The sequence below is a fragment of the Panthera tigris genome, chromosome X (genome assembly GCF_018350195.1).
Source record: "Panthera tigris isolate Pti1 chromosome X, P.tigris_Pti1_mat1.1, whole genome shotgun sequence".
Classification (NCBI taxonomy): Eukaryota; Metazoa; Chordata; class Mammalia; order Carnivora; family Felidae; genus Panthera; species Panthera tigris.
In genome coordinates, this window is record NC_056677.1 from 71,322,272 (window position 1) to 71,338,248 (window position 15,977).

The following is a 15,977-nucleotide window of genomic DNA, read 5'->3' on the forward strand; positions in this document are numbered from 1 at the left end:
AGTCAAGATGCTGAGCACCAAAATAAAAGAAATGTCTACAAAAATATTTTTATTTTAATAAATCTAACCTATTAGCAAAACTCATTTTATAAAATTCCCTTCACTCACTAGATGTTTTCCATTCAGACAACTGAGGTACTTTTGTTGTCTTTGTTGTGAGCATCTAGACTAAATTTTTTCATGGAAGTACTATTATTGCTAAATATACTAAATAAGATGACCCACATTTGTACATACTTCCTAATAAGAATAAGGTTCAAAATAGGGTTTCTGATCAACACAAATATATGAATATTTAAGGCACAAACATAAAACAGTTAAATGTCTACTTGTAAAATTTACTTTCTTGATTTATACAGTTTGTATTACATGCAATATTACTTTACAAATATCGGTTGTCTCTCCAAACTCTTATTTCATGCAACGATATTATTCAAACTGAATCTTCACTGCATCTTCAACATCAGTGTCTTTGTCATCACCAGAAGCACTTTTTAAGTCATGTATCATAAATTAATCAGTACAACTACAATGCTTAGTGTGGTGCTTGGCACATGTAAGTGCTTAATAAGTCTTAGCTATATGATTTTTAGCTAACTGAATACAATTTTCTAGGATATATCATCTACCTTTCCCAACTGTCTAAATTCTTTTGAGATACAGCAGTTTCTGATTCCATGTATGATGGAATTCCTCTCAGTAGGAAATTCATTTCAAGCCACATGTACTGTTCACATAAAATTAGGATAGCTTTTTAAATCTGTCATAAAATTCAGTAAACTCCATGACATAACCAACTCCCATATTACTATGCTGTAAATGTCCTCTACAAAAACTTCTTTACAATGATATCCAACAGTTGTAGTAGCAAGATCCTACCTTAGAATAAAAATTACTAAATTTACATTAAACTTCTTTCCTTGCTTTTTGTTTTTACTGATTCTGTCAGATGACTTCTATAAATATGTAAAACCACCAATGACACAGATCATTTAAAATTAATGTATCTTCCCCAAATAGTTTTTTTTTTCAACATATACTGACTGAAAGAACAACTAGTAATATGTGAGACTTTATGAACAACCGGAATATTTTTCTGAAAGACTATTTTAAAGAAAAAAATCTTGGGGCGCCTGGGTGGCGCAGTCGGTTAAGCATCCGACTTCAGCCAGGTCACGATCTCACGGTCCGTGAGTTTGAGCCCCGCGTCAGGCTCTGGGCTGATGGCTCAGAGCCTGGAGCCTGTTTCCGATTCTGTGTCTCCCTCTCTCTCTGTCCCTCCCCCGTTCATGCTCTGTCTCTCTCTGTCCCAAAAATCAATAAACGTTGAAAAAAAAAAATTAAAAAAAAAAAAAAAAAAAAAAAAAAGAAAAAAATCTTGTCTTATATTTGGGCATATAATGAGAAATATGGTATCAAATATATATGATGTACTCTTCTGCCAACTTATCTATGTACTGTATATTTAAAAAGTGATAACTATATTTTGAAGGCATTGGAAGAACATTAGCTAAAAAGACTGCATAATTTTTGTTAAATAAATAAAAATGTGGCATCAGTCTATTGTACAGAAGCTTAGGGTTTTCTTCATTGTAGGGTTATTGTGTGATACAAAATACAACATAGTAGATTAAAAATCAACTAAATTTACCTGGTATTCCTTTAGCCAGGACAATAGTCCTGAAAAGCTAAAACTGGCCCAGTTTCCTCCATAGTAGCTTCTTCTGTAACAATAAAAAAATAAGAGTAAAGAAAAGGGTATAAAAATCAAGTCATTGAATTCCATCAACAAACCACCCTGAACCCTTCAAATCATTTCAATATTGCTACCTCAGAGTTCAAAACCTAATTAGGATGTTTGAAATACCAGGCTGAAATACAAGTGGGCCTCTCAGATCCCAAAGGTAACTTTTCCTTGTATAAGGAATTAAAAAATCTCTTTGGCATCCTTAGAGATTTCTCCACTGATCAAATGCCACTGATCAGGGATTGTGAACAGCTTAATATGGGCATTGAGCAGGGAACATGAACAAATTTGACTCCTTGGTTTTAAAAAATGGCTAGGGAGAAAAACCTTGGTAGATCTCAAGGAAAGCCAGTGGAAAAAACTGCTAAGTTTTCTATAAACAATTAAATGTCCACTGTCACCACCACTACCAAACCCATAACCCATGCCAACACACACACACACACACACAAACAAACTGGCTACTCTAGATCTAGTGGTCCTGTGTTATTCTCAGCTTTCAGGGCCAAAAATAAAAGTAGATCCTGGACACAGTTATTCACATCAAGACTTTTGTGATAAGTAAAGTAAGAACAGTATTCCCATTGATAACTGGGTGAACTATTAATTCTTCATTCCACAGTCCTATGAAGATCGTCATTCTGTTTTAGAGAACCCAGAAGTCTTCTAATTAAGATCAGGTAAACCTTGCAGACATTGGACGTTTGATTAACTTCCTTAAGTAGGAAGGAACCAATAGGAAGGAAGGTTACCAGTGTAGCAACCAGAAAGAACGCTTTAATTCTGAACTACATACTAGGCTTCCCAGTTCTTGAAAAACTCTTCATGTTTACTGATTCTTTGTATGATGAGACCCAAAGTACACTTAGTCCCACCTACAATATCCACTCTGGTTCTGGGGTGGGACACATTCTTGGTTTTGTTTTGTCTTTTATTTCAATTTTGCTTCTCTGTATCTTTCTCTAACAAAATAAAAATCTATAAAAGCTCTTTTTAATATGAAACAACAACTAAAACCTTTAATGCAATATCCAAAATTACTCATCCATAATGCTACTGGAGATTCCCTCAATATTCTAATGTATTTTCTCCTCAACTAAATGTTGACATAGGCCTTCAGAACAGTCAGACTTTAGGCTCAAGTATTTTACCACTAATCACTTTTTGCTCTAACACAGAAAATGGTTAAATCAAACATCTGTGAAAGTGTATCTAGTAATACAGATCAGTACTTTACTTATAATCCGATAGTTCTCTCAGAGATAATGCAAATTCATACACCATTCAGAATCTCTAGTGGGCTTTGGGACACCTGGGTGGCTCAGTCAGTTAAGCATCCAACTTCTGCTCAGTTCTTGATCTCATGGTCCCTGAGTTTAAGCCCCACGTCAGGCTGTGTGCTGACAGCTAGAAGCCTGGAGCCTGCCTCAGATTCTGTGTCTCCCTCTCTCTGTCCCTCCCCTACTCACACTCTGTATCTCTCAAAAATAAATAAACATTAAAAAAAAAAAGAATCTTTAGTGGGCTTTAAAATTTAGATAGAATTTCAGCTATAGTAACAATTCTAGATGGCCACCCTTATTAACATATTGGAATCAGGAAACCTGGAAACTGTAATCCCTTGGGTCAGAGAGAACAGCAGAAGGAGAAGGCGGGCAACAGCCAATATAGAGAAGAGGGAAGAGTAAAGAGAGAGGGGGTATTAGAATTAGTGGTCTTTCCAAAAGAAATGTATACTCTCTTTCCCCTTGTCTGAGAATAATATACTTCCACCATCCCTTCCCATCCTCTAAATATAACATTCAACAAAACTAGAAAATATCCTGGGTGTTTAAAAAAAAAACACAACTGTCTTTATTTCTTGTTGAGATATTTAGATTTCTTTTAAGTCACCACAAGGTCATAAATAAGATGCTCCGGGACGCTAGAGTGGCTCAGCTGGTTGAGTGTCTGACCCTTGATTTCGGCTCAGGTCATGATCTCATGGTTCATGAGATTGAGCCCCACATCCAGCTCTGCACTGACACTGTGGAGCCTGCTTGGGATTCTCTCCCTCCCTCTCTCTCTCTCTGCCCCTCCCTGGCTAAATAAATAAACAAACAAATGAACGAAAAAATAAACAAACAAATAAATAAATTTAAAAAACATTTTTAAAAACTGAATGGGTTAGGCAAAAACTAGTTGAAAATATTCCTAAAACACATCTGACAAAGGACTGGTATCCAGGATATGTAAAGATTTCCTTCAACTTAATAATATGACAAATATTCAAATTTTAAAATGGGCAAAGGGTTTGAACAGACATTTCACAAAGGAAGATAGATGTGGCTCATGAGCACATAAAAAGGTACTCAACATCATTAGTCATTAAACAAGTACACATTAGTCTATGGCCATACTACCCTGAATGTGCCCGATTTCATGTGATCTCAGAAGCTGAGCAGGGTCAGGCCAGGTTAGTACTTGGATGGGAGAGAAGTACACATTAAAATAAGCATTAAAAATGAACATAATGGGATACCACTACACATCCACCAGAACAGTTAAAATTAAGAAGGCTGACAATACCAGATATTGGTGTATTCACCAATGAGCCAGAATGCTCATACATTTTGGTGGGAATGTAAAATGGTACAAACACTGCAAAACTGCTTGGCAGTCTCTGAAAAAACTAAACATATATCTACACTATGACCCAGTAATTACATTCCTAGGTATTTACAAACCAGAAAAGTGTGTGTTCACAAAATACTTGTACAAGCTTTTTCATAGTAGCTTTATTACTCAAGAGCTCCAAACTGGTGGGAATTCAAATACCCACCAGTAGGAGAATGGATAAATAAGCTGAGGTGTATCTACAGGATTGATACTATTCATCAATGAAAATGAATAAGCTACTGGTAACAACACAGATGAATTTCAAAAGGTATGCTAACTGAAAAAAGCTTTTACCCAAAAAGAGTACATTCTTCATGATTCCAATGATATGACATTCTAGAACACATTAATCTATAGTAAAAAATATCCCAAGAGAGATTGCCTTTCAGAGTGGGAGTAAGGGCAGGGCTTGACTTGGATAGGACATGAGAGAACTTTCTAGAGTAATGACATTATTTATCTCGATTAGGATGGTAGTTATTACACAAGTGTATGCATTTCCCATTATTAAATGGTACACGCAAGATCTGTGCATTTCATTGCATGTAATTTTATCCTGAAAAAAGAACCATAAATAAATACTGAACTCTAGTTAATAATATGCATGCTGATGTGTTCCAGAGTGAAGGTACTAGATTGTGTACAACATACAAAGAATAAGATGAAATAATAGAAAGAAAAATGAATACATGCGTGGTTATGTAATAAAGCAAATACAGCAAAAATTTAATGGCAGAATCTAGGTAGTAACAATATGCTCACGGTACAATGTTTCAACCTTTCCACATCTCAAAACTGTAATAAATTATTAGAGCCTATTAAATCCTAAGAATCTTCTTTTCCATTGTGCATGATAATTATAACTCAGTATTGAATATTCAGTAACACCCATAGTGACATGATGCTAAACTACATCCCATAGTGGGAAATGCCTTCTGTAAGCAAGTACAGGACATTGACAAAAGACAGAGCTGCAGACATTCAGGCACATTCACCTACAAATTGTTTTAATTATTAAAAATACAGGAGTTGAAAAGGGAAGCAGCACAGATCAATCTCTAGGTCTCCCCTATTCTATATTCATTGTTCCTATAATTCCATTTCCTTGTTAGTAATACCACCCCTTCCACAGACAGCATTTTTAATTTTCAAAATTATTTTCACAACTATTTTTTCATGGGTTTTTCCAACAATCTTGTGAAGCAGATAAGGTATCATTTTACAGATAAGGATACTAAGACTTGTCTATGTAGAAATTCAGTCACTAGCTTAGGGCTACACAGCTACCATTGGCAGAACTGTGATTAAAACTCATTTCTCCTAGGGGTCCCTGGGTGACTCAGTCAGTTAAGCCTCCAACTTTGGCTTAGGTCATAATCTCATAGTTAACGAGTTCGAGCCCCGCGTTGGGCTCTGTGGAGCCTGCTTCAGATTCTGCGTCTCCCTCTCTGCCCCTTCCCTGCTCATGCTCTCTTTCTCTCTCTTTTTCTCTCTCTCAAAAAGAAATAAATATTACAAAAAAATTAAACAAAAAAAAAACAAAAACAAAAACAAAACTCAGTTCTCCTAAAGCCTAATCCTATCCATTGCAACATAATCCCAAAACTCTAAACTGGGTAGCATTATTTACTCCACAGGATATTATAATGTACCTGTGGTTCAATGAAGCCAAATACTTAGATATCAAATACCTGGAAAAAACATAGCATAATGTATAAACTTGTCAAATCACTAAGTTGTATACCTGAAAGTAATGTAACATCGTGTGTCAATTATACTCAAAAAAAAAAAAAAAAAAAAAAAAAAAGCACCTGGACCTGATTACTAAATTCACCTTTTCCAAAATGTACCCCATCAATAACATAATCTATTAACAGGTGTTCCAAGAAAATAAAATGATACAATGACAAAATAAAGTTGGAAAATGCTGGGTTCTAAAAAATTAAACTACCAAAAAAAAAAAAAAATGATTTAAGATAGAGCTTCTTGGCACTGTTAAATATGTTAATGTCTGTTCTCACCAAGAGGGAAAAAATTAGTTGACATATGAGCTTTTTTTTTTTTTTTTTTTGAAAAAGCATTTAGAGGGATTAGGGTTCAACAAACATATTTTGAGAAATGCTGCCTTAATTCATGTTAAGGGAAAGGAGAAAAATAGAATAATATGTATTATGGAGCTTGTCATTTTCTAGTCACTATCACTTATGTTCACAAGAATCCTGAGAGATTGGTGCTATAATTATCCCTATCGTAAAATTAGAAAAAAACAACCAAGAAGTTGAGTATCTTGTTTAACTCACTCAGCTAAGAAATGGCCTGGATTTAAGCCCAGGGCATATCAGGCCCCAAAATCTATACTCTTTCCACTATAAATATTGTCTTCTATAATCTACAAAATTGGAATATTTAAAATTATAAACATAAGCATATAATACAAATCCTGGGATCTGACTTACTGTAAGTAAAGGCAATGAGATCTGTTTACGGACATTACATGGAATTAAGTCTAATTTTTGCTTCTCTAATTCATCTGGATAACAAAAATGGGAAAATAATTTCATGACTACATCTACTCTAGTGCCAGAGCTGGAGGGACTATTCATTTCCAGGACCTAAAATACAACCAATTTTATTGCATTTCTCAACTTTAATGTGTGCAAATATCTTTCTGTATAAGAGTAGGAAAATAACTGTGTTATGTCTACTAGTATTGATTTGCCAGCTATAAAGACTACAAAATACAATGCATATTAAAAGAGAATTTATCCCATTTAAATTTGATTGTAATACTGTAAAAAATCATGACATGTTTCTACCTTCCTGGTTGACAAATAATAGAACAGACCAGAGAATATACTGAATTTACTCTCTACACAAATTCTCATTTACTAAAAGCTCCACATACCTGACACACAAGAAAACCAAGCTCCTTTCACCATATGTTCATTCCAAGATCAAGGAAGGTGGGCCTCCTCGGTAGTGTATGCAAATCTACTGTTAGAGAGGAAGACCAGGCCCTTATTTGGTTTTAAAAGCATCTCATGAGGCTACATTAAGTTGCTTTGGCAGTCACATCAGTCTCCTAGAATGAAATACCAGGCTGAGTCCCCAGTAATTAGGGCTGGACAGAGACCTTCCTATGTTGAGAATTATTAGTCATTGACACTAGTCCACCCATTCAAATCCACTTGTAGACAACCAAAGCAGATAGATGAGTAGGTAAATGTAAAAAAGTTGCCCTCAATTCCTGTTTTCCTCTGTGATCTCATGTATTCCTACTGACTCAATTATCACTTCTCCGCTGATGACTTACAAATTGGTATCTGCAATCTGAACAGATTGGTGGTCTCCAGACTCACAGCTATTTTGGAGCTGAAAATACAGATGAGTCATCAGCTTATTGGAAAAGTCCATTCATTAAATATCTCTGATTAACTTTAATCTCTACAAGTCAAAAAATTTTATTATTGTTTACCCATCCCCAATTTGGTTTCACCTCTCAGTTTCCCCATTTCATTAAATACCAATACCATTCTTACAACTGCCTATGCTAAAAAATCTTGAATTCACTCATCATTCCTTCTTCACTGTGTCAATTCTAATTCATTTCTCAAAACCCTTCTATCTTTGCCATCCCTACCACTGCTGACTTATTTCAGACCCTATCTTTTATCTTATATATTCATCAGTGGCCTCAAAGTTTTCCTTGTTTTTAGTGTCTTCTCCTTCCAATCTAACCTCTACATTACAGCCATATGATCAGGTCTTGGCAGATTACATTTCAACACTCCCTGGCTTAAAGATGTTTAATGGTTCACTAATGCCTCTAGAGTCAAATCCAAAATCCTTAGCATCACTACAGGATCCTTCAAAACTTCCAACTTCACTCTCCACCCATATCTCTGGAAATAGCCCTTCTCTGCCACGCATCCAATACATCACCCCCAACCAAACACTCAGCATTGCCTGAGTGAGTCAAGTGCCTGCAAGTCTGTGCTTTTATTAATGCCACTCCCTATGCACAAAATGCTACAACATCACAAAACTAATGATGAAATTAGTCAAACCAGTCAGAACTACTCAAATCCAATATCATCGTCTGTGAGGCTTGCAGGTCTATAGCCAGAAAAAAACAATCTCTGTGCTTCCATAGCTCTGCATATACTTCTATATAAGACCTCTGTTATACCGTCCTGTAATTAGAACTGCATGAATGTTTCCTCTGACTTCACTAGGAGCAACTTTAGAGCCGAGACATTAGTTTGGTCATCTTGGAACCCTTAATACATGGTAATAACTGTTAACTAAGAGAACTGACACAGTGCTATTAATCAAGGCTTTCAGATCAGACGAAGCTTGGTTCAAATCCCACTGTGCGTGTTACTAGCTGCATGACCTCAGCCAATAACCTTAACTTTAAAGCCTCAGTTTCTTTATCTGTAAAATAGGAATGAAAGCACTTAAAGCAGTGCCTAGCATATAGGTTTATATGTAATCCTCCTCCTCCTCTCCTTGCAAAGTGTGGATACAGGAAAACACATTGACAGGAGTCTCCAATGTCCTTTCACTGGCAATTACCAGAGTTTAGTGCCAGCAAGGCATAGCTAGGTTTACGGACAAATCTAAGAAGGAAGAGAGACAAGAATGAGGACACAACTGACAAGGACTGAGGACTGCTAATTCCCTCTCCACTACTTGAGACTAATCACAGATTCTAAAATTTAACCCTTCTTATGTCACGGAAAAGCTAATCAAACTGTTTTCATTAATGGGGAAAAAAGGAAATTATAGGACGAATCTGTGATTATTCTGCTTCTAGCTGTAAAGCTGATTGATATTCTTCAAACCACCAAGGAGGTAGGGATAGTTGTCATTTCAAAGTTAAAAACAAACAAAAAAAAATGAGAATAGAAAATATAAGAGAAAACGATTTTTCTTATGTTTTCTTTTCAAAAGAGGGTGAATATTAAAGAAATTGCTCAAGTGGAGGAGGCTGAAGGGAGGGAGGGAGACAGGCAATGAAAAAATGTGTATGTACAATCAATTACCTTTGCATGTAGATTTCTAATTTGTGTGAAATGTATCCTAATCCAAACCCACTGAATAAAACAAGTTAAAATTAGTAATATCTAGAAAGGGGCTGGTTTATCAAAATTTCTGCAAATAACTGTCTCAATCAACCTAGCATCTTTTGGAACTCTATGGGAAAAAAATTCTCCCTATTTAAGAATTGTCATTTGCAAATTAAGCATCTGTTATTAGGATTTCAGTATCCTAGGGACACCTGGGTGGCTTAATCGGTTAAGCATCCAACTTCGGCTCAGGTCATGATCTCGCAGTTCATGAGTTCCAGCCCCGTGTTGGGCTCTGTGCTGACAGCTCGAAACCTGGAGCCTGCTTCAGATTCTGTGTCTCCCTCTCTCTCTGTCTCTCTCCCACTCACACTCTGTCTCTCTCTCTCTCTCTCAAAAATAAACATTTTTTTTTAACTTTTAAAAAAGGACATCAGTGACCTGAAGATAAATGGCATTTGTTTCAAATCCATAAAAATTTGTGAATTCATTCCAAGGATTTTTTCCTACACTTCCCTCCAAAATCAAGGCTGAACATATTCACAATGATTCCAAAGGAAAAGCCTTTTAGGAAACCTGCTGCATTTTATCGTCACACCTCACCAGCCACACTTCAACTGTTTACATGTATCCTACTGGACCCTTGCAGTGACTCTTGTGTGAACTAGCCACATTTTACAGTTGAGGAAAACAACTTAAATCACATAACTAATCAGTGACAGTCATGACTTGAATCAGGTCTCTTGACCATGAAGTCTAGTATTTGTGTCTGTTTTCCAACCCTACAGCTTCTCTTAGTAAAAGAGCACAGGCTTTGCTATCAAATGGACCTGGGTTTAAATCCTGGTTCTTCCCCTAACAGATATGTGACACTGGGCAAGTTATTTCAATTCTCTTAATTTGCTTCCTCATCTGCAAAAGAGGAAAAAATATACTAGTAAAACAGAAATGTAATAAGACATAACTTGGGATACCTGGGTGGCTCAGTCGGTTAAGCATCCAACTTCAGCTCAGGTCATGATCTCATGGTCTATGAGTTCGAGCCCTATGACGGGCTGTGTGCTGACAGCTCAGAGCCTGGAGACTGTTTCAGATTCTGTGTCTCCCTCTCTCCCTGCCCCTCCCCCATTCATGCTCTGCCTCTCTCTTTCTCTCTCTCTCAAAACTAAACAAACATTTTAAAAAAAGAATTAAATAACTTAGTATTTGCAAACTACTTAACACAGTACTAAGCAAACATTTCATAAATAATAGCTATTATATCATGTCATCTTTAATAACATAAAATATGTTGAACACTAGATTGGGTTAAGCAAATTCAAATTACTTTCACTCATAAATTAGTGCCATGGATATCATGAAATCTCTTTAATGTTGGAGAATATTGAAAGGAGAAAACTAGGGCAACACTTGATTCTTTGATGTTTCATATACATTTTCTCACCCCTATAGGAGACCAGTCTTTTCTTTATCTAAATAATAGAAGGTAGAGGATTTCTGCAAGGCAGTAACATGAGATCCTGAATTAATCTCTTCCCAAGGACACACCAAACCTACATATGGATCATTTCCCTCTGAAATATATGTGAAAACTAGATGAGGTGTTTCTCCACAATGAAGAATAAAAAAACCACACCCAGATGGTAGGAGAAGCAGAGACACAATCTTGCCAAAAACCCTACTCTGGTGCTAGGGCACACAACAGAGAGGAGTCTCAAAAGTCCAGTGCTTCTCAATATGTACCTACTAGTATGCAATAACTGCATACTAATCAATAATTACTTTAAAGGCAAATGGACTAAATTCTCCTAACAAAAGATACAGAGTAGCTGAATGGATAAAAACATAAGACCATCTATACGCTGCCTACAAGAGAGTCACTTTACAAGGAAGGACACACAAAGACTGATAGTGAAGTGATAAAGTATATTCCATGCAAATGGAAACAAAAAGCTGCTATAGCTATACTTAAATCACACAAAATAGACTTTAAAACAAAAAACATAATAATAAAAGACAGAGGGATACTACATAATGATAAAAGTGTCAATCCAGCAAGAAGATATAACATTTGTAATTATATATGCACCCAACATAGAGCACCAAAATATATAAAGCAAATATTAGCAGACCAAAAGGAAAAAAAAGACAGCAACACAATAATAATGAGGGACTAACACCCCACATACATCAATGAATTCACAAAGAAAATCAATAAGGAAACACTGACCTTGACTGACATGTTAGACCAGGTGGACTTAGTTGACATATACAGAACATTCATTCCCAAACCAGCAGAATATGCATTCTTCACAACTGCATGTGGAACGTTCTCCAAAACAGTTCACATGTTAAGCCACAAAACAAGCCTCAATAAATTCAAGAAGACTGAAATTATATCAAACTTCTTTTCTGGCTACAGTGATATGAAACTAGAAATCAATTACAATAAGAAAACTGGGAAAAAAAATCATGAATGTGAGGAGATTAAACAACATACTACTGAACAAACAATGGGTCAATGAGGAAGTCAATACATTCAGACATGGGATGCCTGGTTGGCGCAATTGGTGGAGCATGTGACTCTTGATCTCAGGGTTGTAGGTTTGAGCCCCACAATGGGTGCAAAGATTACTTAAAAAATAAAATCCTTAAAAAAGAATACATTGAGACAAATGAAAATGGAAATACAATGTCGCAAGATCTAGGAGATGCAGCAAAAGTGGTTTTAAGAAAAAAATTTACAGTGACACAGGCCAACCTCAAGGAAAAAGAAAAATTTCAAATTAACAATTTAATGTTGCAACTAAAGGAACTAGGAAAAAAAGAACAAAGCCCCAAAGCTGGTAGAAGGAAGGAAATAATAAAGATCAGAGCAGATATAAATGAAGTAGAGACTAAAAAAAGAGAAAAGATCAATGACACTAAGAGCAGGTTCTTTAAAAAGATATATAAAATTGACAAACTTTTATCAAGATTAAGGAAAAAAAGAGGGCTCAAATAAAATCAGGAATGAAAGAAGTTAAAACTAGATAACAGAAATAAAAAGGATAATAAGAAACTACTATTAAAAATTATATGCCACTACATATATGAAACTACTATAAAAATTAACATATTGGATAACCTAGAAGAAATGGATAAATTCCTAGAAACTTAGTCTTCCAAAACTGAATCATAAAGAAATAGAAAATCTGAATACACCAATTACTAATAAAGAGACTGAATCAAAAAAAGAAAAAAACTCCCAATAAACAAAAGCCCAAGACCAAATGACTTCACAGATGAATCATACCAACATTCAAAAAAGATTTAATACCTATCCTTCTCAAATTCTCTGAAAAAACTGAATAGGAGGAAAGCTTCCAAATTCATTTTAGAGGTTACACTTATGCTTACACCAAAACCAGTCAAGTATATTACAAAAGTAAAAAATATATATATATGGCCCAATATTCCTGATGAACATAGATACAAAAATCCTCAACTAAATATCAGCAAACCAAATTCAACAATATGTTAAAAGGGTAATACACCATGATCAAGTGGGACTTATTCTAGAAATGGAAGGATGGTTCAACTCCACAAATCAAAGTGATACACAGTATTAACAGTATGAACCATAAAAGTATGATCATCTCAATAGATGTAGAAAAATTATTTGATGAAATTCAATATCCATTTATGATTACAAAACTTCCAACACACTGGATATATACCGAATATACCTCAAAACAACAAAGGCCTTATTTGACAAGTCCACAGTGAAAATCATACTCAAGAATGAAAACCTAAAAGCTTTTCCTTTAACATCAAGAACAAGACAGGGATGTTCACTATTGCATCTTTTATTCTACACAGTATTGAAGTCCTAGACAGAGGAATTAGGCAAGAAATATATGGCATATAAATTGGAAAGGAAGAAGGAAAACTGTCACTATTTACACATGACATGATATTATATAAAGAAAATCCTAAAGACTCCACAAAAGAACTTTTAATGCTAATAAAAGAAGTCAGTAAGGTGCAGAATACAAAATAAACAAAAATATGTTGCACTTTTATATACTAACAACAAACTATCAAAACAAAATCAAGAAAACAATCCCATTGACAATCACATCAAAAAAGAATACCTAGGAATAAATTAAACCAAGGGGGTGAAAAATCTGTACACAGAAAACCAGAAGACATTGAGTAAAGAAACTGAAGAAGACACAAAGATATTCTATGCTCATGAATTGGAAGAATTAACTCAAAGCCATCTACAAATTCAGTGAAATCTCTATCAAAATTCAAATGGCATGTTCACAGAACCAGAACAAACAATCCTAAAACTTGTATGGAACCACAAAAGACCCTGAATAGCTAAAGCAAGCTTGAGGGGGAAAAAAAAAAAAAAAAAAAAAAAAAAACAAAGCTGGAGGGATCACACTCCCCAATTTTGAACAATATGAAAAAGCTACTGTAATCAAAACAGTATCATATTGGCATAAAAACAGGCACACAATCAATGGAACAGAAGAGAAAGCCCAGAAATAAACCCATTCATACATGGTCAGTTCACTTACAATAAAGGAGGCAAGAATACACAATGGGGAAAGGACAGCCTGTTCAAAAAATGGTGCTGGGAAAACTGGACAGCCACATGAAAAATAATGACACCAGAACACTATCTTACACCATACACAAAAATTAACTCAAAGTCGATTAAAGACTTGAATGTAAGACCATAAACAGTAAACCTAGAAAAAAATGTAGATGGCAATTTCTTTGATTTCAGTCTTGGCAATATTTTTTTAGATCAGACTCCAAAGGTGTTGGCAACAAAAGCAAAAATAAACAGTTGCTCCTATGTGGCTCAGTCAGTCCAGCGTTTGACTTTGGCTCAGGTCTTGATCTCACCATCCTTGAGTTCGAGCCCTGTGTCAGGCTCTGTGCTGACAGCTGAGAGCCTGGAGTCTGCTTCTGTGTCTTCCTCTCTCTCTGCCCCTCCCCCACTCGCGCATGCGTGTGCACGCGCGTGAGCTCTCTCTCCCTCCCAAAAATAAATATTAAAAAAAATTTGTAACTAAAATAAATAAACAAATGGGTCTACATTAAATGAAAAAGCTTATGCACAGTGAAGTAAATCATCAACAAAATAAAAGGTAATCCATTGAAAGAGAAGATATTTACAAATGATAATAAGGGGAGAAGACCCAAAATATAAAAAGAACAACTTGGGGCGCCAGGGTGGCTCAGTCAGTTGGGCCTCAGACTTCAGCTCAGATCATGATCTCACAGTCCGTGAGTTCAAGCCACACGTCGGGCTCTGTGCTGACAGCTTGGAGCCTGGAGCCTGCTTTGGATTCTGTGTCTCCCTCTCTCTCTGCCCCTCCCCTGCTCATGCTCTGTCTCTCTCTGTCTCAAAAATAAATAAAAACATTTATTTTTTTTTAAATAAAAAGAACTCAACACAAAAATAACAAATAAGCCAATTAAAACTGAGCAGAATACCTGAATAGACATTTTCCCAAAGACACACAGATGACCAACAGGCACATGAAAAGAAGCTCAATATCACTAATCATTAGGGAAATGCAAATCACAACCACTATGAGATACCACCTCATACCTGTCAGAATGGCTGTTATCAAAAATCCAAGAGGAACTTTTAGACAAAATGGCAAAGCAGGAAGATCTTAAGCTACCTCATCCCACAAATAACACCCACATTGTTGTAAAACCCAGAAAATGACCTGAAGACCTGACAGAACAGACTTTCTTCAGAAAAATGTAGAGAAGAGTCCACATTGGAATAGGTAAGAAGGGCAGAGAAGTGGTCCAGAGCTAAAGGAACCCCTGGACTGTCCTAGGGAGGAAGGAAAAGGAGAGGATAAAAGGGGGAGAGAAACAGATCCTCACACCAGGGCTCCCCAGGCATGGGGAACTCCCATGGGGAAGATGAAACCCCGTAACACTTGGCTTTGAAAACCAGAAGGGCATAATTTTGCAATCAGCATGGCTTCACATCAGGAACTTTAAAAATCAGCAGGCTTGGTTCTAGGAGAGCCATGAGGGCTATAGGAAACTAGATCCCTGCCCTTAAAGAGGCAGCACAACAAGTAGCCCTGTGAAGATGCAGTGCAGAAACAGCAGTTTGAAAAACACCTAGGGTATATGGGAAGGAGATTTATTTACTAATTTCAGAGCCTGTGCTGAATGGGCAAGGATTGCTGGGAGACTTCTCCAGGAACAAAGGAGCTGGCAGGCACCCTTTCCCTCCGCTACCTCCCAGCCTAGACACATGAACAATTATAGGAACAAGCACAGTCCCTACACCTGCTAACCAGCAAACAGCAAGCCCCACCCCTGTGTTCTCCTGCAGACATTCCCCCTTCAATATGTCCTTGAACAGAGCCCATCCAAAGCAGGGCCACAAGCATGGAGAAGGTGTGAGCATCCCCTACAGGGACCAGCACAACTCTAAAGTGACTTGTATCCTGGGAAGAGGGGAA

The 15,977-nt window shown here is 36.3% G+C and overlaps 1 protein-coding gene across 2 annotated transcripts in view; it reads right to left on the bottom strand.

Annotated features, from left to right (window-relative positions):
- The window catches only part of CHM (CHM Rab escort protein), a 227,591-nt gene that overhangs the window by 171,243 nt on the left and 40,371 nt on the right, over nt 1-15,977 (bottom strand). For both annotated transcript variants that reach the window (XM_007093297.3, XM_042974113.1), the window contains exon 3: nt 1,652-1,724. In XM_007093297.3, the coding sequence (XP_007093359.2) occupies nt 1,652-1,724 (73 nt within the window). The remainder of the gene's footprint in view (nt 1-1,651; nt 1,725-15,977) is intronic.